The sequence below is a fragment of the Heterocephalus glaber genome, unplaced genomic scaffold, assembly GCF_053883595.1.
Source record: "Heterocephalus glaber isolate CG9 unplaced genomic scaffold, H.glaber_assembly_v1.0 deba00001600, whole genome shotgun sequence".
Lineage (NCBI taxonomy): Eukaryota > Metazoa > Chordata > Mammalia > Rodentia > Bathyergidae > Heterocephalus > Heterocephalus glaber.
In genome coordinates this window covers 14,023,190-14,048,985 of record NW_028258372.1, presented here as the reverse complement: position 1 = coordinate 14,048,985, position 25,796 = coordinate 14,023,190, and the positions used below count along the sequence as shown (strand labels likewise).

The following is a 25,796-nucleotide window of genomic DNA, read 5'->3' as shown; positions in this document are numbered from 1 at the left end:
AATATGTTCAAGGATAATGGATTTAATATTTTGTGGATTTTCAGTGCCCCATGTAGTATTCCTAACTTGTTATATTTATGTTACTTGCTTGGCTATATGATTGAGCTGAGCCTGAATTATCCAGCAATAATTCTACCTGATAATGCTTTTGAGAAGCATTTTCAAATTTTCTATTTTTCCAGTAATCAAAAAATAGCATATGCAAAAGGAGGCTGGCTCTTATGATTTAGAACCATAATTTATGTGACGATAATTGATCATGAGGCCTCTTCCTTAGGTTTTGTTTTTTGTTTTTTTGTGGGGTTTTTTGGTACTGAGGATTGAACTTGGGTCCTTGCGCTTGCGCAGCAGGTGGCGAAACCACTGAGCTAGATCCCCAGCCCCTTTTCCTTAGGTTTAATGACAAAAAATTAGAGTTTGTCATTATTAAACAAAGAAAGCTAAATTTTGAATTAATAAGCATATTATTTTCTTCCTGTCCTTAGAGAATTTTTTAAAGCAGAAAATGACATATCTGTCTTTTTTATTTTAAATACTTGAACCTTATGCTCCAGTTATCACACCTTCATCGTTATTTGTCCTCATATATATCAATAGGTTATCACACAAATGAATGATTCACTAATACATTGTTCACACAGTACGTTGTATGTCTTCTTTAAAATATTTGCTTTTGTCTTTTTCCATATTTGCTGGCATCATTAGTGATGAACAATATTAGATCTAGTTCCCTAACAACATGTACTAAAGCAAAGACTTACTTCTTAAGTTTTCAGATTATCTTTGCTTTTGTACTCTTTGGAGAGGAATCCTTGAGAAATTTGGCTGTTGACACCAAAAGGGACTGATGAAAATCCATGATTGGAAAGGATACAGTGTTTTATCTCTTTGATTTATTAATCTTCTGTTTGGATATCTACTGTAACTCAAATAATTGCATTTTTAGGAAATGAGCGGCTTATACTCTCCTGTGAGTGAAGACAGCACAGTGCCTCAGTTTGAAGCTCCTTCTCCATCACACAGGTACAAAGCTTTACTCTAGGAATTACTTAAGATTTGTGTTACAAAGTACTCATATGGTGTTATTCCTTGTGAGCCTTTGCAATGCGAAGTGTGAAACCCCTGAGAAATTACTTCCGGTCATGATCTAGAAATGAGATTCAGGTGGCCGATGCTTTTAATGCTTTTGGTTAAGGAATAGTGAGTTGTATGTACTGTATATTATATTTTGAATTCACAGTTGGATTAAAAGTTTGGTGAATTTCTTGAAATAATGATCGCTTTACCTATTTTATGAATTAAAGCCAGATTACATTCAAATTAAATTTGGGAGCATAAAATGGTAATACTGAGGGGAAAAAATTTATAAAAATCTTGGACTTTTTCTCTGACTCATTGAATTTTCCTTGATGAACACTATTCCCAGATTTAAAATGACAGTAGATATATTGTTAATTTAGCTTCCCTTGGTATTTTCTTATAACAGATTTATTTAATTCTTAATCCTGTTTGCTTTATTAGAGCAGGGATTATATTTGTTTTGCTCATGACTCCCTTTCCCCAAATAATGCCAAGCTTCATTTAAATATTTATAAAATATACTGAATGAATATATCTTCTAGCTGTAAAATTTCATGAAATATGTACTATATTTTAAATTTTAAAATAGATACTGAAATGTATACTATACATTTTGAAGTTTTGTGCCTGACATGTTCAGAACAAGAACAATTTTACATACTCACTTGTTATTTACTAATTCATTTAGGATAATGGTACAGTGGAATCTTTCAGACAAGTAGTTTAGGATAACATAGAATATCAGGAAATCCAGTGCTAGTACATTACAGTAATCTTCAGAATCTTTATTAGTTCAGGAAAGCTATTAAGGGTCTATTTGATATGGTATATGGGGAAAAGGGTGCAGGGGATGTTTTAGTTAAGGTGTATTAGTGAAACTTTTGATATTTTCCTGCATTAACTATTGTATGAAAAATTGTGTCGATTCTGTGGTCATCCTAAGTGTTTAATTCAGCTGATTTTCCACCCAACTGTATTTCTTTAAAACATTTCAAATGACTATGTCTATAGGATATTGATACCTTTTCCTGGGACTCATTTTCTGATATATGAGGTCTTTGACAATAAAGTATTTATTATATACGTGCACACAGGAAAGCAAAATTGTCATATCACAACAAGTTACACTGAATAAACTGATGATTTGTTTCCATTGTCATGTCCCTCTCTGATTATTAGTGGCATATTTTTCTGTCACTTCCAGGCTTTTGTGACTAGTCTCTGATTGTTGGATTTTATGAACATGTGCATTCACTTAATGCACTTAAAGAATATAGTGCATTCACTTAATTTCTCTATTGAATGCGTCTAATATACTGGAGACTGTTCTAGGTATTGAATCTAGCTGACAAAACTCCTACCCTTATGGAACTTACTATTTAGGATGTGTCTATGGAGGTTGGGGGAGATAACAAATCAGCAAGTACGTAACATGACATTAATTCATGAGTTTGCCAGAGAATCCCATTTAGTTTGGCTAATTGGACTTCTTCATTTAAGCCAACACTTGAAAAAAAGAGTGAAAAGTAAGTATGATCAAAAGTTATTGATTGGATAGTGTTGTACCAAATCTGATTTAGATTTTAAAATCTTTATCTGGGTTTCCATGTGGAAGATAGAGAACATACTATCCTGTTCTCCCCAACCTTATGTTCATGCAAGCATTTTAGCAGGCTAGCAGCAAGGAGATTATAGTTTGGGTTAGGATTTTATCTGTAAAGTCTGAAAATGTTGGAGAATTGCTAACATTGCCTGCAAAGTTACTGTCAGATGAGATTCTGGCACTTATTAACATTTGAAGGGGAAGTAGGCAAACAGTATTTTCTTTAAAAGAGTGTTTTGATACTTTTAAGCAAATGATTCAAACATCGTTTTGGGATTGAGAGAGGCATTTGGGAAAATTGATGTAGACCCTAAATACTCTTGAAAATGACCCTTAAAATTTAGACACGAAATAGTTGCTGTGAAGAATGTTACACTAAATATATTTGTTTCGTCTTTATTTTTAACAAATAACATGTAGTTGCAATAATATTAACTTCTTTTCTTTCATAATTATTAGCTTCATTGTTTAAATGCTAGATAGTTTTGGTTTTCAGTCTTCAATATTAAGATTTGACCTCTCTTTTCAAGGAGACCTACTTTAAAAAGCCCTTTTTAGGACTCATTTATTTTTCTATAATGAAAACCTTCTTTATGTATCAGGTCATTGAATCCCTTATGTATATGGCTGGGTTTATGTTTATTAAACTGTGCATTTACATGAAATGAAAAAGTCCAAATAATGGGAATCCCCTTCACCCATTTTATGTTTGCCCTAACTTGATTTTTCTAATTGTCACATCCTGTCTATACTCTTGTTGCTTGCTGCCTTCTTTAGATTTAAGCATCACGTGAGTCTAACAATGGTCTTCTCACCTGTTAGGCATTTATTGCCAGAAACATGAGCTTTCTTCTCTGCTTAAAATCACTCATAACCACAAATTTTATGTTGTTTATTTTGCCTAGAAACCTACACTGGATTCTATTAAGTAGTTTTCTCCTCTCCCTCTTCTCTTCTCTGTATATCTTAAGAATCTAGCTGAGGACAAGCTATTATTTTTCAGACTCTTTCTGTAAAGTGTGAGTGAAAGGGGAGGGGAAGCAGGAGATAGGGTTAAATCACTTTTTTTTTTAAAGGAACCATTTATTTTGTTCCTACTTTTATAATGTGAGAGTTTGTGTGATTTCCTGTGCTTTATGGTAATCCTATGAATATGGATTTTTTTTCTGACAACTTATTTTTATATGCACATTTATAATTAGTATGGGCTTAAAGTATATTTTTGAGTAAATACTTAACACAATGGCAGTTTTCTTAGTTGGTGATGTTTAATTGAAGTTTTAATGACCTATATATAATATACTTAAGACATAAACTAATTATTTAGATCTCATTTAAAAATTGTCAACTAGGCTTTATTGGTTTGGGAGTGGGATGAGTATATGATTATTCTCTTGATAAATTTAGTAGACTCATTTTTAACCTTTTAAATCTTCACCCATGCCATCTTTCTCACATAATCAATTCAAACCAGATTGCTGCCCTCAGGGACTTAATAATCTTGCTTTAGATTCTGAGGAAGAAAGTTTCTACAATTTGCAGTATAAACTATAGTTTACATTTTATTGTTGGATAGTGTGTATATATGTGTGTGTGTGTGTGTGTGTGTGTGTATGAGAGATAGAATGAGTAAATTAGAGAGTGGTAAACAAGCATGATCTCTTTATCTGTTGCCAAGTGGAATTGACTCTTATCTGAAAGGGTCATTATGAGTATACATAAAAAAATCCATTCTTTTAGAGGATTATTAATATATACATCTTTAAATTTTTAGCTCAAACTTTAAGTGAGAAAGTGAAACTCTTTTGTCATTCTTTTTCCTGGCAGTATGATGATAACGCAAATTGTTTAGATTGAAACGTTTTTAGAGTAGGTGTTATTTGTAAATTTTTAATACAGGTCGACTTTATCCTACAAGGGCTAATAGATGTAGATTTGGGGTTCTTTAAATTTTACTTAGTTTAAATGTGTATGGAATAGGAAGCACAACTAAATAATTTATTCTGAAACATGGGAAGCTAGAAGCTTAGTACATACAAACTTGGTCTTATTCTTTAATGACTAGCTTAAATACAGTGGAATAAAGAACATTGACATACTTTTCTCCAGATTTCAAAGTCATTATTAGCATTTTTGCCTATATATTTCTGAGTGCTTTACATTAATGTGACTTCTGTCATGTTAGAAATATTTGAAATATTTGTTTCATAATTGCTTTTTTGTCTTTAAGCAAGTATTTCAGAATTATCAGTTATCAGTCTCATGTCTATGTTTTCAGAACTTCAAAGAATTTGGTTTGAAGAAAATTAGTTGAAGCTTCTCTACTTCAGCTGGATTCACTGTAATGTAATCCAGATAGATACTAGTTTTAAACTTTATCTTATTTTTCTAAAAATAAAATAGTAAATACAGTATAACTCAGTAGTAATTTCTGATTTATAGTCTCTTTAAAATACTTTTTAATGATAAGAAATTTGCTATTGATGATAAATCTAACTCTTTAAGAGAGTCATATACCAGTTTAAATTCTGAACTGTCCTTAAAGTTTTCTGTGATACAGGAAGAGGGAGATTTATAAATAAAATATAGGTGAGACTTTTGATTTTATATCTTCTTCACTTTTTGCATGTTGAATCTTTGACTTGCTTATCCCTAGTAAATAATGTGGTGTTAATGACTCCTTGTTCACATGTTAATGCTTAGGTATTTGCTACTTTTAGGCAATTATTGACTCACCTGCTTTATTTCACTTGGAAAGAATTTTTTTTACAAGCATAGGAACTGAAATGTTTTAAGCTCAAGTCTAATCTTTATGAATTTATCAGTAATGTGAATTTGAAATAGACCTTTCTGTATAATCTTAATATTTTTAATATAACTTCTGTTTTCCTTATCTAAGAGAAGATTATGTGTAACAGTGCAGGAAATCCTCTGTACACAAGCTTACACTTTTTCCCTCAAATCTCCCAGGCTACATGATTAAAAAAACAAAACAAACAGTAAGAAAACACATGTATACTTGTCTTGGGGAGGTAGGAAAATCAGTTATGCTTTTCTGTATTTTAATGATGTTTGCCTGTGGTGTTGGAGTAGTAGCAAAACCAGTTGATTGTTTTATTGTTCTATTAAAGGTTACTGGCTTTATGCTGACCCTCTCCTTGTGAAAGAGTTAAACTTGTTGCCATAGACATAGGAAGATAGTGAATTTTTATTTTTTTACTTATTCTTTACTTTTTTTCCATTACTGGCTCAATTTTATTTCTTCAATTATCCAAGAGCTTGAACAGTTTTTCATATGCTGATCAATCTTTTGCATTTCTTTTAAAATGTTTATTAATAAATATTATACACAATACTAGGTTACACTGTGACATTTTCATACATGCATATAACACAGTGTTGTTTTCTTTATTACCCTCCCTTAGTTTCCCCTCCCTTCTCTCCTGATCTCTTTTCTTTTATGGCACTGAATTTTAAAATTGAACTAAAACAAAAAATAAATAGAAAATATAGAAACAAACTTAACTGATAATGATATAGAGGCTATCCTTTGTATATCATTTCTCATTGAAATTGATGGGTAATGCAACACGTTATGAAAATGTTCCTTGAAAGGTATAATTTTCTTGAAAAAGTATTATTTAGAATATTGAAGAATTTATTTTAAGTCACTCAGCAAGTCTTTGAAGTATACCAGGCACATGTCAGACACTGTTAGGCACTGGGATGTGGTTGTGAATATGACAGATCCTGGAACCCTCTTCTCATGATTAAGTGGTCTTCAGATGGGAAGTAATGTGAGCTGGTGAGGTGATTGTTATTCTGAAAATACAGTGCAGTATAAGGAGACTTTTTGATTCCAAGAATTTAAATCCATCAAATGCATTTTAACCCTAAAACTTCATTATGTTTGAATTGTAGACATCTTTGGGTTTGTGGTATACATTGTAATTATCACTGTTTCATGAAAATATTGACAATCCATTGAAATTTTGAAATCTGAGGTCTTGTAGAGGACAAATTTGAGTTCATTAGTATCAAGCCAGAACACTGTTTGAAATAGAGATTTGGGAACTATATTACCAAATGAGTCAGTAGTTCTAAAATAGATACTAGAGATAAACATGCAGGCAAATGGTGGAAGTAATGCTTAGAAAAGTATGGAAACATGGGTTTATTTGATTTTTGTGTCTATATTGCTGATGCTGACATGTTTTAAAATTTTGATTCAGACAGGAGTATTTTTCTTTTTATAAAAGAAAGCTCAAATACTCAACAGTAAACTTACATAACTAATTATCGTTAATATATTTCATTGGGAAGTATGGGGTAAAGATTTCTATTTCTTTTACTCTTTTTTTTGTGTGTGTGAAGTTGCACATTTTTCTGTAATGTTTTGAAAAATATCTCAAATCAAGTTCCTGGGCTTGGGCGAGGCAGAAAAGTTAAAATTAAGTCTCCTTGGCTGGGGATTTAGCTCAGTGGCTCCGCCGCCTGCCTTGCAAGTTCAAGGACCGGAGTTTGATCCCCGGTACCACCACCACCCCCCGCAAACATTAAGCCTCCTTGAACAAAAGAAATTATTGGTATTTGTCATTTGTCTCCTGTAGGTTCTGTTCATTGACTGTGATCAGATCCTGTTGCTTGTGGCTTTTGCTCTTTCAAGTTAGAGTCATACAGGAAATTTCATCCCTTTGATTAGTCACTTTCCTTGTTGGTGGGACAAAATACAATACACCTGCAGCTTACAAAAAGCGAGGTTTACTTTGGCTTGTGTTTCAGTCCATGGACAGCCTGCCAGGTCCACCTGAAGATGGCATGGTTGATGGGCATGGTGGAGGAAAAGTAGATCAGGGCATGACAGCCAGGAGGTAGAGCATGAGAGGAAGAGCTGAGAAAGAAGACACATCCTACTACATCATGAGCCCAGGGACCCACTTCTTCCCGCCAGGCCCTACTGTGATAATAAAATTTCCAGTTATGCTACCATTTTCCATTTCTGCAGTTTATCTCTTTCCTACCCAAGACACATCATATTTTTTCTGTTCTTCTGATGTCACAACCTTTGAATCTTTTCTTACTGTTTTGCAGTACTTCCTCTAAGTTTACTTTTAAAGTCTTTTTCTGTAGTTATTTCCAGATAGTTTTTGTAACTCTTAAGAGCGTGTGGCACCTATATCATCTGATAATTAAACATTTCTCCTCTATGAAGTACAAATGAATTGGAAAGGGATAGTAGAATATAAAGTCAAGTATAACACTTTATATTAAAAAACTGAGGCTTCACGAGTTTTGTTGGAGGCAAATCAGTATTTTCAGTCTTATTCCTTTGAGCTTATTTTTTTGTTTTTGCAGTTTTACTAAGCAAAGTTGTTTACCAAAAAAAAAAAAAGGCAGTAAAGCAATAGACTGAAACCTGTTCCATCTTTTAGAAAATTTCCATATTTAACTTTTTATATTTGCCAGCAGTTTCTCCCTAGGGAAAGTACTTTTTAAACAAAAACTTTAAAAACCATTGCCCTTTTCTTTTTTCAACTTTAGGATTATTGTGTCGTAACTGACATTATTAAAGGCAATATAAATAATTATGTTTTGTAGTTTCCTTATACATGATTGCAACTCTTCCTAACGTGGTGCTAATTAAAAGAGAACAAGAGGATACTGGGAAATTTTTTTCTGGACTTCTAAAACATGATTTTTATATCAAAATCAAAAGTCTTCCCTAGAAATACTATTTGCAAAATACACAACTGTCAGAATAATATTGTAGCTCAGTATTAACTACTGCCTTGTAATTTACATATATTTCTTACAGTCTTCGTAACACATTTTATATAATAGATTTTATCTTTGCTTTTTATTTTACTATGTAGCAAACTGAGTCAAAGGGATGAAGTAATTTTAATCTGCTCAGTTATCATACAGTGACATAACTATTATTCTTAACACAGCATTCTCACTTTAAATCCTATAATCTTAGAAGATGAGAGTGTTGTGGAAAACATCCCAGAATTGAGAGTAAAACATTGAGCAGAAGATAAGTGGAAGTTTTCTACTCAAACTGAACAGGGCAGTGTTTCTTCAAGGAGAGAAGGAATGGGTCACTTTGGTCATAGCATAAGGATTCTGAAATTATGCCACCTGGGTTCAAATTTCATTTCTAAAACTTATTACCAGTGTGACCATAATGAAGCCTGTTATTAATTTCTGTACACATTTAGTTTTCTCATTTGCAAAATAAGGATAACAGTACTTAAGTTGCTGGATAAAATGTGATAATATGTTTGAAGAAATGAAAATAATGTCTGGCACATAGAGATTCAGTAGATGTTAGCTTCTGCTATTATCAATTGACAGATTATTCACTTTAATTTTACGTGATTTGACTGTCTCAGATGTTAAAGGGCATGGAGAATATAAAAGGAAAAAAAGGAACACAAAAACTGATTTCTGGTATCTGGAAGTATGCAAAGTTGAGGCTGTAAGAATTTTGCTTTTTAGTAAATGATGTTTACCATTAATTTGAAATTCATTAAAATTATTGAAGCATTAAAAATTTATGTCAGATTAGTTTCAGATTACTTGTTTAATGTGTTTTGTTTTGGTGAGACTGGCTCAGAATGAAGAATACTGGAAAGATGAGTTTGATCCCCAGTACCAAATAAAAGAATACTGGAAAGAAACATTGTTTCTGTAGCCATATAATTAAATGTCTTCTGTATTAAGTACAGAAGTTTGTTATTTTTTTGCCTTGAATTCATGGCTAAAAATGTCAATGACAGCAGTCTAATTTCATGTGTGTATTTGACAATATTTAGCCTATTTGGTTCTTTTATTTTTTCAAAAACTCCTATAATTACTGACTTATGTTCAGCCTTAAATGATCTCCAGTGTGCTTACTTTATTTATAGATTTAAAAGTTACCTTTATTACTAATTGGCTAGTGTGTATATTAATAATTTAAATTGTAAATCACCTTTTTTCAAATAAAAATCCGGTCTAAAATTAGTAAGCCTATTATTTTCACTAAGAATAAACCACTGTTTTCTCTTAGGTATCTGTTGATTAGAGGAGTATTTTATATGTGAAATGGACTTTTAACCGTCTCTCTTCCTAATTATGAAGCACATATTTGCTTTTGGAGACAAATAATTGGTGTAGTTGTGTGACATCTTGATACAGCTTAACTGAATTTTTTTTTTTTACTCCAAATTAGCAGCCACATTGTTTTCATTTACATTTTTAGATAAGCTTCTCATTGTTACCAGAAAGAACATTAGGAATTATCTTATTTTCCTCATCTTAATAAAAGTGTGTTATTCCTAATTCAGGTTTACTTACTACTCTGAAAATTTCTTCTTTCCCTTACCACTTTCCATGTCCTTATTAGATTTTTATAATTTTATTGACATTTATTTGAAACTGACCCTGTCTCATATTTGTAGTTTACTGTTTCTCATTTTTTCCCCTAACATATGTCTATAAACTGAGTAATGTAGAATTTTTCCAAATCTTCACTTAGCATAAAATAGGAATGTAACATAAAGGCTCAAAGTTTGTTGTCATTAATAAACATCCTGTTTAAGACCTATAATTTCAATATCTTAAGCTAGTTGGCATTTGTTAATATATATTTTAAAGGTTATATCTTTCTGTACGTACTCAGATGATAGCAGTATCATTGAGGTTCATAGTCAAAGAATTTAGAATTAGAAAGTCATGAAAAATCATAGCTGGAAATTATTCTATTGGCCTCTAAATGTACACCTACATAATTTTATTAATGCTATACAAATGGTAGATAATTGGGTTTCATTAGTAAAAGAAAGACTTTATTTTTTAAATTTTACTGGGGACTGAACCTGGGGCCTTTACACTGAGCTACATTTCTCCCCTAGCTCCATTACCATTTTGAGACATGGTCTACCTAAGCTGTCCAGGCTGGGCTTGAATTTGCAGTCCTCCTGCCTCAGCCTTCCAGAGTGCTGGAATTATAGGTGTGCACCACTATACAAACTTGAAGGCATCTCCTCATTTTTAGCCCTGTTAGTCCGTACATGGAGTAGGCTGAAAATAACATGATTTTATCATACAAGTATATGATTCCACAGGGAAGGTGAATGTTAATTTATTTCATTGAAAGAAACAGCAAGAGTACATAAATTCTTTATAGTGTAAGGAAAGGCTCTGTTGTATAATTGAATTTTACTGTTGGAACAAACAAGAACACAATAAATTAAGACCTAGGTAGTAATATATGCTGCAAAAAAAAAAAAGACAACTGTGAGGACAGTTCTATGTGTGTATAATATTTATGAAATGTAAGACTTCGTTTTCAACTGTGTTTGTAATAGAAGCCAAAATTTATTGTTTACCATATTTTAGCATTATACTGAGAACTTTACACACATTATTTCATTATCTCACACCTCTCTGACATGTTATCATTTAATAGGGGAGCTAATGATAAAATAAAATTAATAACTTTTGTAGTGTTTATTAACTGAAAACAAGTAAAATTGAAATGTCGTACTCTTAAAAGTCTCATGTTAAATATCGTTGAGGTTATTTTAGAACTGAAGTAATTATTTTGTGTATTTGAGTACTAAACCATTTTAATTAGTACCTTAAATTTCACTAGGGTAGACAAGAATATAAACATCTTTATAGCAGAAGTAGGGAAGAACAGTGGAAAACACGTAAATAACTTAGTTTATTATGGTTGGCATGTATGTTGTACAAATTTTCACTGTTGATAATTTTTATGGGCTAATTTATTTTATTGAAGTATGAGAGGGAGATAGAAGTGATAAAGTGGGAAACTAGAGGAAGAAAAAGATATTGTGGGCTTTTAGAGTTTTCTGCAGTTAGGTAGGAGAATGTACAGAATAAAAAGAACTAGTATAGAAAATAGATTATGTTCGACTAAGGGCAGATGAAAACTAGTATATAAGCTTTGGGTTTTGTGAACGACTATTATTTTACACATGTCCTATCCCTTTGGTAGTTTTCTTTCACACTTGGCATAGTCATAAGGTTTTGAGGCTTGAAACCTAATCTAGAAATAGTTCACACCAATCTCATTTTGCAGTGAGGAAACTGTAAGTGATTGTGCAGGAGCTCATAGCTTTTTATTGGCTTAGCCCTGTGAACCATAGCTTTTGATTGCATGCTTGTGTTCTTTTCCTAGTATTTTTAGTCCTCTTTCCTTAAAATTCAAAAAAAAAATATTACTCTGTTTGGAAATGAAATACAGACAAATATATTGGGGCAGAAAATTACCTTGTAATTATTCCCAGTTTGTATTCCTGCTTGGTGTATATGTTTGAGGTTGTGAATGAAAAGATAAATAGTAAATATTTGCTGATTTTTATTTATGGGTTATATGTTTGATATCTGATTAAATGATTGGCAGTAAATGTTTGCTTAGAAATTAGTAATATTTGGCGTAATATCTAGTTTTATTTTGATCTACTTTTTCTGTTGCTAAACTAATGTAAATACTGAAATCACATTTTTTTCTTTCTTCATTTTGCAGTAGTATTATTGATTCCACAGAATACAGCCAACCTCCAGGTTTCAGTGGCAGTAATCAGGTAAATGATACATTTAACAGTATGTTTTAGTGGTAGCAAGGGTATAATCACTTAAGTCGTAAAATCATAGATTAATTTACTGAAATGTCCTATCATCAAGACATGCCATTTCAAATGCTGTGGGGTTGATTAGGACCTAAAAAGCTCTGATGCATAATGGCAAAATTAGCTCTTCATTTGCTTGTCAATAAGAGAGTTTTAAAATAAAATTTTTAATTAGTGATAATATCAGATCACAAGAAGAGCTTAAGTGACTTTTAGGTGGAAACTGTGAAAGTTCAGATCACTGTCTTAGAGATAAGAAAATTATAATCTATTAATTACCCATCATCATGTTGAAACCTTCAACTTTGCTGTAGTATGGGTACCTCAGGCTTCTGTAGAATAGACACCAGTCTCACCTCTTGTAGTTAATTTTTATGATTGTTTTGACTTTTACTTTCTTTATTTTTGATTTGGGGGTGCCAATATGTCAAACTCAATTTTTGAGGCTTGACAACATCTTTTAACTTTTAGAGAAAAGTAACAATACTAAAAACAGTTCCTTCATATCCTTCATATAGGTTGTCCAAACGGTAACATTTTGTGTTATTTAATACTTCTTTTATATACATATGTATATAATATTTTCCCTGGATTGCTTGAGTTAGGTACACCAAGGTATATTTCCTTAAAATCAAGAATATTCTCTTACATAATCACAATATAATCTTAAAATTAAAAGAAGTTAACATCTTTGCCTTGTTATTTTCTTATCTCTAGATATTTAAGTTTTACAAATTGTCCAATACAGTGTTATCCTTTTAGTGAAAGGAAAAAACATGAAGCATTTTTTAATGCACATTCATCTCTGTATTTACTTTATGTGAAAAAATAATGTAGTTATTTTTATTAAGGTGGAAAGTAAGCTCTTTGGATTATAGTTTTTGCTTTTCTTTTTCTTTCCCCAAAACTTGGATTACTGCTTCTGTTACTTTTTTGGTGACTACTCTATACAACCTCTGTTATCTTCATGTACCTGATTGCGTTTAGCCTATTTTTTTAATACTAAGTTCATAGACTGGTTTGTATCTCTTTTCAGCCATTAAACATTAGATGCAGGTATTTTTAATAAGACATAGTGGAATATATCAGGAAAAATTTTAAATCCTTAAGTGGAAATATACTGTAAGAACTTTAGAGAGAAAAAGCATTCTCTGAATCAGGAAACTGGCTTGGCACTCTTAGGTAGGCTTTGATATACTCCTTTTGAACATAATTTTACAAAACATCAGCATCAGACAAGGCTATTCTGTGACTTGAAAGGTGAAACAGAAACCTAGATTACACCATAAACTTATTTAAGGACATTAAAAAACAAGATCAGTTTACATAGCACAATAAAACAAAATACTGAGCACAACTCAATCTTGACTAAATATTAATGATTGCTGCTACTTTACCATTTTACAGCATCAGCTCACTAGTCTTCTGTCCTCCTAAGTAAGATATATTATGATTATCGTAGAATTAGTCCCACATGACAATGTCCAGTCTAGAACAAAGCCTTGCTTCCTTGAACATGCCTTCAAATTAAATAATGCAAGCCTAAATCCTTTAAGGCATTTCTAAAATCTTCTTGCTTATGCTTCTTGCTTACCCATAGTGTACTGACTTATTTGTAATAAGCAATAAGTAAAACTTGTCTAATATGGATGTGTTCTTGTTGGTCTTTGGATGGAGAGCATTTGAAGATAGAGGAACAAGAAAAGATTTTCACTGTTTACCTCAGTCATACCTCAATACTTTGGTCATCATTTAAAACTAAAGTTCCAGTCATGATCCAAGTTACTTGTATGTCAGGCTGGTCGTAACTTGAGGGTCCACTGTATCTGGTTGCAAGTTCTAGGCAGAGGAAGAAGTAAATAATCCCTGTAGCAGGACCAGGCCTGACGGTCCAATAAACCAGTGGGGCTGGAGAGAAAAATAAAGTGAAGTGAAAAATGTAACAGGTTAATTTTTGCTTAGCTTTCTTAGGCTGTTATAAGGATTTTGGGTTGTTTTGTTTTGTGTTTTGTCAAATGAATTAAGTTTACTTTATAAAAATGCTTGTCTTTTTATTTTTCATCAAAGGACAACAAATTTTAATGAGTCCATACATAACAAATTGAAATTAGATGTTATACAAACTAGTTTAAAATAAGACAGTGCAAGTGTATACTAATAAAACGTTTCAAATGTGTAATTTTCAAAATAAAAAACATTAAAGTAGATTAAGACAATTGTAGCACAATTTGGATAGACAAATAATTTCACTTATTAATGAGTTTCCAATGAAAAATACCAACAGTAATTTTTAAGTGTGCAGAGAATGCTACCAACTGACTTTAAGTTCATATCTGCTAAATAATTACTTAAATAACTATAGAATTATAGAAATTAAAGAAGCCTTTATTATAATAGAGTATTAGACAGTTTAAACCTAAGTTAGAAAAGTATTGTAGGTTTGGTTGATAAATGCCAATTATATAATATTTTTGATACCAATTTCATCTTTCTAATGAAAGCTGCAAATAGGGTAAAAAATATGATGAAGGAAATGAAGATGCTCACATATGAAATAATAATCAATTTCCAAATAATAACAAAATATGAAGAATGCAGGGTACCAAAGAAATTACATAATACGTAGGGCAGAAATCAAAGAAATATTTCACAATGGGAAAAAATAAACATGCATTGCTTAAAGATGAAGATGTGTTCTGAGAATTGCATCTTCAGATGATTTCATAGCTCTGTTCACATTGTACATAGAGTGTACTTACACACACCTGGATGTCACAGGTCAGTCACTCCACTTGGCCCCATATGTTGTTAAGAGACAAAGTACTGTACACAGTAAACATGAGATGTATGTTGCTGCAACCAGCATGCTGCTGTGCAGTAATTTTTATTTTGTTACTATTAGAAAGAGTGCAATCTAAACAACTATAAAAAGTATATTAAATGCATAAATCAGCAAATAGTTGTTTACTGTCATTATCAAGGACCATATACTGTACATAATTGTATGCAGTTTGGGGGTTTTTTTGGTTCCGGGGATCGAACTCAGGACCTTGAACTTGCAAGACAGGTGCAGTGCCACTGAGCTAAATCCCCAGCCCTGTATGTAGTGTTTTTTTTATAAAACAAGCAGTGAAGTAGCGTTTTGTTTTTTTGTTTTTTTGGGTTTTTTTTACACCAACTTTACTACTAGCATGTGAATGAGTTTCTAGGCAATAGAAATTTCTCTGCTCCATTATAATCTTAGGGGACCACTGTTGTATATGCAGTCTTTTTTTTTTCTTGTTTTTTTTATATGCTGTCTTATTGATGAAAATGTTATGTGACACATGACTGTACTCTTATGTTATTACTATGTATGCCTACAAGCATGTGTGTATGTTGTGTATGTGTGTGTCGAAGGAAGGGTAGGTAGATGGAAAGAGAGCTGAGTCGATAGTCTTTTAGGAAGGCAGTTTGGCAGTGTATATATGTGGCAAATATTAGAAATGTTTGATTTGGTCATCAAACAGATTTATTATAAGGATTGATTTGAAGTACTGCATAGAAATTATATATCCAAAAATTCTGAAAAAATAAAGATGTCCTGTCATAATAGAACAGCTATAAAAGTTATTCTATAACTATAGAATGGATTATTTTACTGCTCTTAAAAATAATGTTTAATAGTTGGATTTTAAAAATGCTAACATGAACTTTATGTAGGTATTTTATAATTCTGAATTTCTATTGTTGCCTGTTGATTTTGCTTTAGAATTTTTATATAACCAGTTACCAAAATTAGAAAATTAACATTGATATACTGTTATCTGAGAATTTTATATTTTTTTCAGTGGTTTTCTTACTAATGTCCTTTATTTAAAAAAAGGAAAAAAATCGGTGGTTCAGTAACAAGTCAGAATTACTTGTTACGTTTATTTGTCCTATGTCCTTCATATTAACTGAACTGGTATAAAATTCCTTCATTTTTCATGACATTGACACATTGGGAGAATGTAAATTACTTGTTAGGCTGTCCCTTTATGGTGCGTTTTAATGTCTTAGAAGGTTACAAAAATCTCAGTAGTAGCTTTTCTTTTTTAATGTTTTGCAGAGTATTCATATTTGTTTTTTCCTTAAAACTTTAGTGTCCCCTTATCTAGCCCCATTTAAAAAAACCCTAAATATTTTTGGCAGAACTGCTTTTCACTTATAAATTACCTTATGGAGAATTGATGTCTTTATTATAATTGAGTTGAGTCTATATTTTTCTTATATTTTCATATTTTTAGGGGTTTTTTAGGTACATTAGAAATATGAGTTGAATAAATTTTAGCTTGGGTATCATGATGCATCCCTGTAATGCCTGCACTCAGGAGGTGGAGGCAGGGAAGATCCCTGGGAGTTTGAGGCCAGCCTGGAGTGAGACTCTGTCTCAAACAAACAGAAAGGGGTGGGGATAAAATTTAAAAATTTACATATTTTGAGAAAATTATAGATTATCATGCAATTGTAAGAAAAATATGCAAAAATTCCCATACACCTTTTATTAATTCCCCAGTAGTAACATATTAACAGTATTGAACCTTCAGGTTCACAAATACAGTATATCCTTTCATTTATTTTGTTCTTTTAAAAATTTCTTAGATACCCCTTAAATGCCTTTTGTTAAATTTAATTCTTTTTTGGTGCTATTGTTGATGTAATTGTTCTTAAATTTCATTGATCAATTGTTGCTGATGTATAAAAATGCAGTTGATTTTTGTGTGTTGCTTGTGTCTTGTCAGTCTTGTATAAATTTACTTATCAGTAAGGAGACTTAGCTAGTTATCTTTGGTTCAAGGCTCAGTCAACAAAGATGTCTTCAATGCAAGATTGGATAGGCAGTTGATAGGTGGATGTCCTCATATGAGTATTTTTTGTGTGTGTTTGTGGTGACCTTTGTGTAAGGTTGTGATTTCGGCAGTCTTTTTGCTAGCTCATTGATCATGAAAACCTTCCCTTATAGCCTTCTCTGGCCCCATTTGTCAGATGTGACACAAGCGACCCCATTTTGATTCTAACAATTTTTGTATCTTTTAGTCTATGTGTTCTCCTTCCCTTTCTTCCTTTCCCCTCCACTTTCCTCTTCTCTCCTTTCCTTTCTGTATCTGCCTGCTCTCTTTGCTTCTCCCTTCCCTTTTCTCTTATGGTGTTACCCCTTTGTTTTGGTAAATGCCTTTTATCAGATTGCAGAAATCTTCTATTTCTATTAAAACTTTGAACATGATTGAATATTGAATTTCTAACATTAAAGCAACCTCATTCCTAGACCCCATTTGGTCATGATGAATTATTATTTTTATGTTTTGCTGGGTTTGATGTGCCCAATTTTTATTGTGTTTATGTTTCGGAACGATGCTATTCTCTTGCTTTCTCTCAGCATCTTTGGTTTGGCAGTATTTGTTCTGCTTGCATTACTACAGTGAAATATATGAGGCAGCTAACTGACGAAGAAAGAAAAATGTTATTAACCTCGCAGTTTTAGAGGATCAAAGTCTAAGATTGGGCAGGGTCTAAGATTGGGAGGCACCTCATGACTTGAGCTCATGTACAAGCAAGCATTCATCTCCAACATGGGGGGCTGGGTAGAACTAGGCTTGCTTCTTTTATAGTAATCCTCTGGCAAGAACTCCAAGGAGCACACACAAACTACCTTTTGTCCCCAGTGACCTGAAAATCTCCCAGTAGGCCCCACCTGTCGAAAGTTTGACCATCCAGTGGTACCAATCTCAGGACTAAGCCTTTGATCTCACTGGACTCTTGGGGCACTATCCTTAATTGCAAACTTTAGCAATCAACATAAAGTAAACGTAGAAGTGTTTTCTCATCTTTTTTTTTTTTTCCTGAAATAGTTTGTGTAAGATATTCTTTCTTAAATATTTCATAGAATTCCTGAGTGGAAATATTTGGGCCTGGAGCTCTCTTTGTGAAACCATTTTTATTAGATAGAGAGATACTTACATTCTAAATTTTAACTTGTGAAAAATTGTTTTTCAAAAAATGTTGTTTTTCAAAGAATTGCGTGTTATAATGCTTTCTTACTACCCTCTGAAATAGTTTCATCTACACTCACGTGACGCTTCTAACATCAAATGTATGGGTTTTTTTCTCCACACTAAGCAGTTCACCAACCTTTCACATACCTGTTGGGTGTATAATTTAGTTAATTCTGATACTGTCTTCTTGGAGTTAGTATCAAGTCCCAAAAGTTAAATGCTCAGTCTTACAAGGCTGCCCCCACTTCAGACGCTAATCACAACTGTGAGCATCTTAGACAGTTATAAATCTGGGTTTATCATGATGCCCTCATTGGTTTTGATAGAATAGTTCCCAGAACCTAGGGAAACACATTACTTTGTTTTCCTGTTTTTTGGTAAAGGTGTCACTCAGTAATAGCCAGATGGAAGAGCTACATAGAGCAAGTTGTGGGGGTTGATTTATAGTTTCTATTCTCTGGTTGTCTCTATCCTCTCACTGTCTCTGTGTCTGCCAAGCCAGAAGCTCATCTAATGTTGTTTAGAAGTTTCTATAGAGCTTAATTTTCAGGCCCCCTCCCTTCTTCCTGGAGATTGTGAAGCTGAATATTCCAACTCTGTAATCACTTAATCTTTCTGGTGGCCAGCCTTATTCTGAGGCTGCCCAGGGACCCCAACACTGAGTCACCTCATTAGCATAAACTCCAGTATTAGCAAAAGATACTTGCTGTGAATAATGGAGAATACCTCTATCACTCAGAAAACTAAGGATTTTAGGAACTGTGTGATAGGTATGTGGGAAACAAAAATAATTCTTATCCCTTGTGTCATTCTTAATACAGATTTTCTTTTATTGTTTTCCTTTACTGGGTTATGTGTTTACTATTTCCTCCTGTTTTTAATATATTTAAAATATATTTTTATTTTGTTTTTCCTTTATTATTTCTTCTAGATATATGTAGAATATATTTTTGCTTCTTTATCCAAAACTTTAGAATATATTTTTGCCTCTTTATCCAAAACTTTAGATTGTTCCACTTTAGATATTTTCTTATATAAACACTTAAAGCTGTAATTTCCCCCACTAAGCATTATTTTGTTGTATCTCATGAATTTTGGTGTGCTGTATTTTTCATTTTTCTTGAATATGAAAACTTTGCTAATTTCCAATATTGTGTCTTTGACCTATGAGTGGTTTAGAAATGTGTTTTATAATTTCCAAATATTTGCATTTTCCTAGACACCTTAATTTCTAATAAAATTAAGTGTGACCATAAAACATATTTAATATTTCAGTTCTCTTAAAAATATTGAAAGTCACTTTTCTGCATATGGGTTTTTTTTAATATACAATGTATATTTGAAAATTATGTCTATTCTTATTGGTGATTTATTGTTAGGTATATGTATATCTATTACTTGAAAGTAGGGAGTAGTTTATTCAGAACATCTATTTACTCTAGTGCTTTTAATTCTTAGAGAAAAGTGTTAAAATTTCATACCATATTGTGCCCTTTTTGTTACCTTTTGATTCATACATTTTGAAGGTCTTGTTTGTATACTTTATACATATTTATCATTGTTATGAGACATTTTTGCAGATTTGGCCTGCTGTCTTTGGGTATACTGTATTTGTCTCAAAGTCTATAACCACTGTAGCCATTAACTGTATAGTATCTTTTTCCATCCTTTTAACTTTCATTTTTAACTGGTTTATCCTTAAATGTATTTCTTGTCAACAATATGTATTAGGGTATTTTTTTATTTCTCTCTCCTCATTTTTTAAAGCCAGTTCTGATAAGTCTTTTTACTTGTAGTGTTTATCTATGGACATTTAGTGTAATTATTGATAAAGTTTGTTATTTTATTACTTTGTTTTGTTTATCCCCTTTTTTGTCCCCATGTCTTCTTTTCTTGCCTTCTTCTGTATTATTTGAATGTTTTATAATTCGAGTTCAGTTTTTAGCAGTACGTCCCTTTTTGGATTATTTTAAAGCTGTTTTGTTGATTACAGTTTATGTTCTTGTCTCAACCAATTTAATTTTGCACTACTTCATCTAAAATGTAGAATTTTGAGGCTTATAGATCTACATGTATTCCTACCTCTTACATCCTTTATGCTACAATTTCATGTATTACATCTGTATAAATTACACATCCTAGAACATACTATATTTGCCTTAATTATTCATACACATTTTAAAGAAATTAAGAGGAAAAAATTACTTATATGTACCTAGATATTTGTCATCTCCTTTTTTTCATTCCTTCCTGATGAATAGTAGTTGATTCATTTTCATTGTTGAATAATATTCCACTGTGTTAATATACTACAATTAATTGCCCAGTCTATGTACATTTGATATATTTCTGGAATTTTTGTTATTTTTGCTATTAATGACCAGTAATCAGTTGTTATATTTATAGTTGGTTGTCATTTTAATGGTAATAAATGAAATATAGTTGTGATTTTAATTTGTATTTTCCTGTTACTGTAAGGTCAGAATCTTAGATTTATTGGCCATTCATGTTTTATCTTGGGTGAAATGTCATTTCATATCTTTTTCTATTTTTTGCATTGGTCTTTTTCTTTGTATATGTATGTTCTTTTTCTTTGTATATCCTTGCTTTGAAAACGTACGATGCATCCTGGATGCTTTTAAAATAAAATTCTTGTTTGAGATAAAAGAGTTAGTTTATTGAGCCATTTAAAAATGTTAGACAAGTGAGGAAAGAAGGTTCTGGGACAAGTTCCTACAACTTCAGCACCGAGATTAGGTAGCAGTTGGAAAGCGTCTCCTGTGTCAGAGGGAAGAGTACTTTTCACAGTGAAAATCTGGGGAAGGAAAGGAAATGTTTTCATTGAACCTATGTTGGCTAGAGAAAAAAAGAATGGAATTATCCAAACCAGTTAAAGCTTTGGGATAGGAGGACAGTTCGTAAGCAGTAATCATTGCTTCTGGGTTAATTGAGGCTGTAAGGAGGCTTTTGTGGTTTCTGGGGAGTTGCTGTAGGATATCGGTTAGAAATTTTGACATACATTCAGGAATGTAGTAAAAGAGTCTTTTATTCTTTTTGGACTACAGCATGTTAAATGATTACTCTTCCACCCTTTAGCCAGAATTTTTAATTTGTATAGTTAATGCATTTGTCTTTCATTTAAGAAACTGTTGCCTTTTAAGATCATGAACATATTATCCAGTAACAGTACAAATAGTACATGGTAATTTTTGTAAATATTCAATGTATATTTAATAATACAGTAGTACATTTTCTCTCACTGGGTATGGTCCACTAAATCAAACTTTTATATGTGACTGAACGTATATTAGTGTTACCAGACCCAGGTCCAGTTGCTCTTAGAATGGCAGCCAGTAAAGTCAAGAGACAAGGCGTTGAGGCAAGGAGGACTACTCAAAAAACTCATCGATGGAAAGGATGGTGGATGTAAAGCTCATCTTGCTGAGAGGCTGGCTGATTTAGGGAGATTTATATAGGAGATGAGTGAAGACTGTGGGGCCTTCTCACAGGTTGAGGTTTGTAGCCCCAAACATGCACATGTGATCCTAGTCAGGTATTTACAAAAAGCTTTTCAGTTCTGCAAATCTCAAGAATGAAGATCATATTTCTTCCTGCTGTTTTTGTCATGGATTAGTTTGCCCATGTTGCAGTTCCTGACATTATACAAGGGACAGATTAGTAGGAGGGCCCAAAGGTGCTCTTGCTGTTCACCAAACTCATGGCAATGAAAGAAAATACATTTCACTTGATTATTGTGGAAGACAAAGGTCAGGTGAGACAGGAAAGCTCTTCTCAATGCTCAGCTTTGTTACTAGCATAATCTCACTTGAAGTTGATCTCCCACTGTGTTGATGGATTTGTCGATTTCTCTGGGAATATCTGCTCTATATATTTTCGAGGCTGTATTATTACGAACAGACAGGTATACAGTTGTTGAATTGAAGTTTTTCTGATATGTATCAGCTGTTTCCATCCCTTAGGTTTTTCATCTTGAGTCTATTTTTTCTTTATTTTCCCATTGTATTATCTATAATATTATTTCTTCCAGTTTTTCGGTCTTTAGGTGTTTTATTATCAGATAATGTCCAGTTCCATTTTTAGAAATCTATTCTACCACTACTTTAATCAGTAATTATTCCATTTACATTTATACTCATGTAATTTCACTCTTTTAGTCCTTATCATTACTGTTTTTCTCGTTTTGCTTTTTAAAAAAATCCCTTCCTAACTGTTCCACTACCAATTTAAATATTAGCTATTTTGTGACTATGCTTTCATAGTTACCCTTGAAATTTATCCACATTTATCGCTATGCTCAATTTCTTCATTATTTTCCCAAATATGTTAAAAGCTGGAGGACACAAATTCATATCGCTCCCTTCTGACATACAAGGTGTGCTTGGAAAGGACAGTGAGGTTAAATTAAAAATTATTAAGTAACTTTTAATTTGCCATTATTCCCTTATTTCCCCCTCATAATACTCCCTCTTGCTTTCAACATACTTACCCCATTATTCTTGCCACTTTCTGAAGCAGTTCTTAAAGTGCTTTTTCATGAATGTCTTTAGTAACACTATTGTGGCTGACTCCTTGTCCTGAATTGGTACAAAATAGTTACCTTTCATGGTCATTTTGACTTTGGGGAAGAGTCAGAAATCACAAGGTGCCAGATCTGGGTGAATAAGGTGAATAAAGACACATTGTAACATTTTTCCAAGCCTACTTTCCCTTTGGATGGCACTCAGCAGCAGCATTCATCCTTTTTTCTTTAAATCTGTCTCATAAGGATGCTCATAAAAAGGGACTTCTAGAACTGCTTCATAAAGTGGCAAGAATGATGGAGTGTGGGATTCTGAGGGTGATTAATAGCTACGTGTCTATTTTTTCTGTCCTTTGAGCCCAATAAATTAGATATAATTAACAATAACATTTAGAATCCTCTATTTCATTGCTAAATACCTTGTTCCCTTTTTCATTTTTTGTTTCAGACCCTCCTGCAATTTATTTTATGGTAGTTTTCAAGTATATAATTTCAGAAATTCTTTAAAACACAGCTCATTGATAATAAATTTTGTTTTCATTCACGTGAAAATATATTTTGTTGCTGAAAGATAGTATTTTTTTCAGGTTTTAAATTTTAAGGTGCAATTGTTTTCACTCCACTTTATGAGCATAACCAAAGTCCATTGTGTTCTGGTTTCTGTAATTGCCGTTTAAAAAGTATTTTTGCCTCTTGTTCTTGTTAAGTGAGTTGCCTTTTCTATATGTCTGATTTTAAAACCTTTCTGCCTTTGGAGAAAAGCACTGTTTCACCTTATTATGTCTAATTGTGGGTTTCTTTTTAATTGATGGGAGTTATTTCTGGGTCTGTACATTTGTGTTAATTTGCAGTCCTGGAAAATTCTCAACCATTGACTTTTCAAATTTTTGAAACTTACTTTTTTCTTTTGTTATTGTTATTTTCTAAATGCTATTATTATATCTAATTTTTTCAAACAATTATTTTGCCATTTATGCTTCCTGTCCTCTCTTTTTAAATTGTGTTTTTTTGGCTCTCATTCTGGATTAATTCTTCAGAGATTTCTTCCAGCTTGTACTTCTGGTAGCTTCTATACTTAATTTTCCAAACTCCAGATGAAGTACTTGTTTCTGTGTTGGTATTTGTCTCCAAATAGCTATTGTTATTATTATGTATTATATATATATAAAATACAAGTATATAAGTATTATATATACTTTTATATACTTTATTTTATTTACATTTATTTTATCAGCTATTGAGTTCAGGTTCTTGTTTATCTGTTGTGTCTGTGGAAATTTTTCTTGTGAGTCAAGCGTTGCTTTAAAATAGGATTCTTTCATTCAGTCTGAAAGCAAGAACCCACTATAGAGTATGTACTGTAGACTTTTTGTTTGTTTGTTTGTTTGTTGAGACAGGGTCTTGCTATGTAGTTCAGACTGGCCTTGAACTCACAGTGATCCTCCTGCCTCAGCCTCCCAAGTACTGGGATTACAGGCATGAGCCATCACACCTGGCTATAGTATTTCTTACCCATTTAACATTGTGATATTAAGTTACTGATAGACTTGTGTCATCTCAAGTTCTTCTTGTGTATCTTTTCTTTCTTTTGTTTTGTTTTTTTGAGACAGTGTCTCACTATGTAGTTCAGGCTGACTTTGAATTCCTTATATACCCCAGGCTGGCCTCAAGCTTTCGGCAGACCTCCTGGCTCAGCCTCCCCAATGCTGGGATTACAGGCATGCGCTGCTATACCTGGATCCTTGTGTATCTTATGTCTGTTTTTCTTTATGTACCTCAAGCATAACAGATAGCCACTTAAGATATGTTGCAGGATTTAGGATCATGGACTTTTCTTTTTTGTATGCCAACATATTTCAAGTGTGTTATTTTTTTTGTGATTTCTCTGATTTTATTCTGTTCCTCTGGTGAATATGTCAAATTCTTCAGCATATATTATTTCTGCCTCTTAATCTAATAATCAGTATGAATTTAAATAGTTGCTAAAGTAAGAGATTATCCCTACAATTGAGAGGGTGCAAAGCGTCAATACTGGGATAATGAAAAAAAATTTCATTTTCTGTTTAATAATTGGTTTCTAATACCTTCTAAATATTAAAATTCTCCAAATACTATATTTTGTAATTATTAATTTGGGTAGTTGAAAGATGTTTCTTACTTTAGCCATGTGAAACTGGGGTTTAGAGCTTATTTTTTGATCATTCTTATGTTTTAATTCTGTGAAATTGTTTCCTATTTTAATTTTAAAAAGAAAAGTTGAAAATATTATTTTAAGAGCTAGCTTTTCACCATTTGTAGTCATTTTATTCTGATACACTTTTGAAACTAAATATATAAGCATTTGAGTTCGTATAAAACAAGAATATGGTTTATTTTGTCTTTTCTTATCACCTCAGACAAAGAAACAGCCCTGGTATAACAGCACATTAGCATCAAGACGAAAACGACTAACTGCTCATTTTGAAGATTTAGAGCAATGTTATTTTTCTACAAGGATGTCTCATATCTCAGGTACACATAATAATTAGAATTTCTCTTAAAATATCTCAAATTCATATTTCAGATCAATTTCTGCATTTTTATGGTAGATTTATGGAGGATCCTAGTTGTAAAGCAAAGTGTATTTTTGACATAGTCTGTCAGAGCACTGTGGAGGTTTTTAAAGATCTCAGAGAATATTATTTTCCAGTGGTAATTTGTGTTCTCTATTTGGGAATTTTTAATCTTGATAGGTGGCAAGCCATGTAAGGTTAGAAAATCACTCACGATAGTGTAGCTAGCAAAACCAAGATCTATTCAGTTGCCTGCTTTTCAACATGAAGTTCTAAGCATTGTCCTTGGTATTAAAACTTAAAAGCTACGGTTCTTACTGTCATCTAGTGGGGAAAGCAACAGATAAATTATAATTCTATGTGATA

General features: G+C 32.3%; 1 protein-coding gene across 6 annotated transcripts in view; it reads left to right on the top strand.

Moving 5' to 3' along the window:
* Cop1 (COP1 E3 ubiquitin ligase) overlaps positions 1-25,796 on the top strand; it is a 201,676-nt gene that overhangs the window by 61,198 nt on the left and 114,682 nt on the right. For all 6 annotated transcript variants that reach the window (XR_015444327.1, XM_013075379.3, XM_004853391.4 and 3 more), the window contains 3 exons: positions 947-1,023; positions 12,222-12,279; positions 25,275-25,389. Coding sequence is in view for 5 of the 6 variants with exons in the window: in XM_013075379.3 (XP_012930833.1) it covers positions 947-1,023; positions 12,222-12,279; positions 25,275-25,389 (250 nt within the window). In the remaining variant the exon portion in view is untranslated. The remainder of the gene's footprint in view (positions 1-946; positions 1,024-12,221; positions 12,280-25,274; positions 25,390-25,796) is intronic.